This window comes from Zingiber officinale, chromosome 9A (genome assembly GCF_018446385.1).
Source record: "Zingiber officinale cultivar Zhangliang chromosome 9A, Zo_v1.1, whole genome shotgun sequence".
Taxonomy (NCBI): domain Eukaryota; kingdom Viridiplantae; phylum Streptophyta; class Magnoliopsida; order Zingiberales; family Zingiberaceae; genus Zingiber; species Zingiber officinale.
In genome coordinates this window covers 26,880,583-26,884,922 of record NC_056002.1, presented here as the reverse complement: position 1 = coordinate 26,884,922, position 4,340 = coordinate 26,880,583, and the positions used below count along the sequence as shown (strand labels likewise).

Here is a 4,340-nt window from a genome sequence, read left to right as displayed (position 1 = left end):
AATCAGATTATTACTGTTTAAAAATAAATAAATATTAATATTATTAAAAAATATACTCATATTTTATTATTTACCCATTTTACTCAATTTTTAATTTTAAAATTCACAATTTTTTTTGAATAATTAAATTTAAAAAATATATATATATTCATTAGTCTGCACCCATCCCATGTCATCTTAAATGCATTAAAGAAAAGTAGTATTATAACACCTCTTTATAATGATTTTAATACTAAACGAATATTATAATATCCTATTAATAAGAGTAACGTGGACGTCTTTATAAAAATGTACATAATATCAAAATTAGAAATATAATAATAATTTTAGCTGGCGACTCTAACGAGTCGGGAGAGCCGCCCACCTCGCCTATATTAACTTTGATAACGTAGTTCGGTTGTCTATCTGTTTCTATTCTTGTTTTAAAACGGTCTGTCCCGTGTGGCTTGGCCTTCTCTTCTTTCACCTTTCTCTTTGTCTTCCTCGAGGCTTTTTTGGTGTATTCGCTTATTCTGCCTTGTTCTGGTGGAGGCGGTGGCGATCGATGGGGAATGTGTTCATCAAGAAGCCCAGGATCACGGAGGTGGATAAAGCCATCCTCTTGCTCAAGACCCAACGCCGCAAGCTCGCCCTGTACCAGCAGCAGGTACTGTCTTCCCATCGTTCCATCTCCCCCGATTAAATGCGAATTAGGGCATTTTGAAACTGAAATGGCATTTAACCCATGAAGATAGGTTTTTGTGGGGGTTTCCTGCATCATGATCGTTCGTCACACAGTAATTGTGTCCTTGCTGGCTGTTTCTATTTTTTTTTTTAAAAAAAAAAAGAAAAGTGCGAGTAATAGTTACTAATTGGAGAGGTTGGTGCATTTGCTCATTGTCGGTGATGTATTCGAGAAGACCAGACCTAAATTCCTTGTTCAGTTACCTTGCTCCATTGGGTCATAACGAACGTGTTCTCTGTTGAGGACAATGGAGGCGTGATGATCCTGTGAAAAAAACTGGTGTCGATCCAGATATTTTGAAGCCATTGATTCTTTAATCTAATTTTCAATCGGATATTATTCTTGATTAGATGATAAGTTTAGGATTAGAAAAGATAGATTTGCTGTAAGGTGAATGTAGGGTTAATTGACAAAGTGAATAAAAATTTATATTATTTAGAGCATTTAGGTGTAGCTCTAAAGTACAGTAAAATAAGAGAAAATGGATTAAGATGCTGTGGACATGTTCAAAGTTAATAGATCTTTTAGTTTGACAAATTGAATTAATTTAAGTTAAAGGTGTAAAGGATTGAAAGACAACAGATAAAACTTTGTTAATTTAATAAAAAAATATTAAGACATCTGAGTATTACAGCAATATAACCTTGTTTTGAGTTTATTGGAGGGATATGATCCATGTAACTGACTTGACAATGACACAAAGCCTCAGCTTACGGCTAAAAGGGTATAATTTGCTTTTGAACCTGTCTGTTTCTTAAAAGATTTTTAAATTTATGTTCTTGATTCCTGTTCTTTTCAGCTAGAAACTGTGATTGGAGCTGAGAAACAAGCAGCCAGGGATTTGATTCAGGAGAAGAGGAAAGACCGGGCATTGCTTGCACTTAAGAAGAAGAAAGCACAAGCGGACCTCCTCAAACAAGTTGATGGTTGGCTTATAAACGTTGAACAACAAGTATGGTATATATACACCTTTTCAAATAATGTAACAGAGGTATATGTGGTAATGACTTCTGAGCCTTGTGACATTTCTTTCTATACTTTAGTTGGCAGATGTTGAATTGGCAAGCAAGCAGAAAGCTGTATTTGAAAGCCTAAAGACGGGAAGCAATGCCATAAAATCTATACAAAGTGAAATCAGTCTAGAGGACGTTCAAAAGCTTGTGGATGATTCTGCTGAGGCAAAGGCTTATCAAGATGTAAGATCTGTGTTTGCAAGCTTTTGTATCATGTTGTGCCATTGTCATCTTAATTTTCTATTAAATATATGATTCATCTATAAAATAGGTCTAGCAATTTAAGAAAATAAGTAGATTACATTAGTCGATGACTTCTAATTGAATCATTTGCAACTTCATTTTCTATTTGAGCGGACGAGTAACCTACAAGACAAATCTCATAATTAACAAAGAATAAGTGAGTCACATTGGTAAACTCATGTTTGATTCATCAAATCTTCGTTCCACAGTAATGAGCTGCAAAACAGATACACATTCTTGATCAAATTTAATCCTCAAATTCTTGTTACACTTGATATTGCTTTGAAGTCCTAAATGTCATAGATTCAGCCTGCAATGCATTAGGAAGGACGGTTTTAAATTCTGTAGCAGATTCTGTGTGAAATTCTGAAATGTGAATTTTGCAAGATAAACTTATCGATATCTTGTTTGAGGAAAAACATATATTTACTTTGTTCACTCTTTTTTTTCTTGAGAGAAAGCGAGGTTTAAACTCGAAGTAGTGGGTAATGTTTGGCTTAAACTTTTGGCAGTATTTACATATTTAAGATGCTAATATAGTTCTTTTCATCAATATATTTCCTTTTTGTTCTTTCTCGTTGGTTGACAAGTGAGTTTATTTCTACCACTTAAATTTCTGAATTATTTCTTTCCTTTTTAAGGAAATAAACGCAATATTGGGACAGAGTTTGTCTCCTCGAGATGAGGAAGAAGTTCTGGTTGAGTTTGAAATTTTGGAAACTGAGGCAAGTTTTTTCCCCTGAAATCTCTCAATGGGTTTCTGGTTTCATAATGTAATTGTAGTAAACTCATTTTGGTTCGATATTCAAGTTTAAAATCCTTTAGCTGTTGAAAGTTCATTACCCTTTTCTTAGTAACACATGAGGACCATAGGATGCATAATGGTTTTGATAAACAATTACATATTCCACCACACAAAAAATGTCTTGTTCCAAGTTCATAGAATGGATGTGACTGAAACATAATAAAGTTTCTTTTCAAACAAATTTTTCATGCTGTTTATGCCTCTCCCACATACTAGCATTTGAATCATGTTGCCCGTGTCTATCGTATGTTTACTGGAAGCCTTTTGTACATTTGCAGATAACCCTTCAATCCATACCTATTCCTGCTCATTCTGTACCATCGGTGCCAGATACTGAAAGACTACAGGCAGAAACAGGTTCCCAAGTCAAGAGCTCAGAAGATGAATTCATCGATCTTCCTGATGTACCCACTGGTAACATCTCAAAGCAAGCAGTGGTAAAACGAAAAGGTCTTCACCACAATCACAACCTTGAACCACCTCCATACTCTTTAATCAGCTGTTTCATAGAGCTGTCTCTGTTACCTTCCACTTGACTGTCTTCTTTTCTTTTCACTGCTTGAACTGCAGTTCTGGAGGAGCCACTCCCTGCATGATTCTCCAATTGAAACAGACGTATACTGCAGAGTGGCAATCCCCGGACATGTGAAAAATCCGAAGGTACCGCTGTCTTTTGTTTTATCTGGTCATGATTTGTTAATAATTGATAAAAAAAATCAGCCTGAATTTATTTTCAATTCTTTATGTCGTATAAATAATTTAATAGATATGACAGTTAATTTGTTAGTTCACTCTCAGAGCAAAGATCCCCATGAATATTATCAACACAGTGAAACGAGACAGGTCAACAATACCATTTCTTTTAATTCATAGTGCCCTGGAATCAGTAAGCTATTGAACTGGTTTCCTGCTGTTGAAGAACAAGAAAAAAGCTCGAAAAACTATACAGCAATGTCTTCAAGGAAGTCAGTCTTCACTTGAGCAAATGCTTGGGCCTATGGCTGGAAATGAGTCAAGTTTTATATTGTTCAAGCTTGTTTATAAAATAATCTAGTCTAAAATGAACTAAATAGTTGAAATTGTTGTTCAAACTTAGCTTTATTTTTTTTTTTGAGTTTGAACTTAGTTCAAATTTAGATGATTTATTTAGATATCATTAAACTCTCAATTAAATCTTGTTTGATTATTTTGAAACTTTTATATTGTTAATTGGTTAATTAGTGAATCAGTTTGACATTAAAAGCTTGCAATGCAGAGTTTTTTTGTCTAGTTACAAGTTTGAGAAGAATTTTACTGATGAATAAAATTTATAAATTTTATTTATAGATATTATTTATGAATATTATTTACAAATAATTCATAATTTTTGTTTATTAATTATTTATATTTTTTAATATATTTTTAAAATTTTTAATTTTAATAGATAATCTTTTAAATTTATTTATTTTATATTTTAAAAGCATTAATAAAAAATTAAAAACCATATAAAAGAAGGTTGAAAAAATAAAAAATATTTTTTCTATTTTTTAATATCTAATTATGAAAAAAAATTAAT

The 4,340-nt window shown here is 32.6% G+C and overlaps 1 protein-coding gene across 5 annotated transcripts; it reads left to right on the top strand.

Annotated features, from left to right (window-relative positions):
- Positions 1-405: 405 nt before the first annotated feature.
- Positions 406-3,938, top strand: LOC122020464 (vacuolar protein sorting-associated protein 20 homolog 2-like). 5 transcript variants are annotated; one of them, XR_006122235.1, is made up of 7 exons: positions 406-646; positions 1,524-1,676; positions 1,768-1,920; positions 2,622-2,705; positions 3,064-3,235; positions 3,356-3,445; positions 3,584-3,938. XR_006122235.1 is itself a non-coding variant. In XM_042578406.1 (6 exons), the coding sequence occupies exons 1-6, from the start codon at positions 545-547 to the stop codon at positions 3,379-3,381; spliced, it is 690 nt and encodes a 229-aa protein (XP_042434340.1). In that variant the 5' UTR covers positions 406-544; the 3' UTR covers positions 3,382-3,938. The 5 variants fall into 5 exon arrangements, 2 of the variants coding, with proteins under 2 accessions (XP_042434340.1, XP_042434339.1); XR_006122234.1 differs by having other exon boundaries at positions 3,573-3,938; XR_006122233.1 differs by having other exon boundaries at positions 3,561-3,938.
- Positions 3,939-4,340: the final 402 nt, after the last annotated feature.

Excerpts from the sequence above, each read along its gene's own strand:
- LOC122020464 (XM_042578406.1), top strand. The coding sequence starts at position 545 with ATGGGGAATGTGTTCATCAAGAAGCCCAGGATCACGGAGGTGGATAAA. Across the intron at positions 647-1,523 it reads TCGCCCTGTACCAGCAGCAG|CTAGAAACTGTGATTGGAGC; the intron begins GTACTGTCTTCC and ends TGTTCTTTTCAG. Across the intron at positions 1,677-1,767 it reads TTATAAACGTTGAACAACAA|TTGGCAGATGTTGAATTGGC; the intron begins GTATGGTATATA and ends TCTATACTTTAG.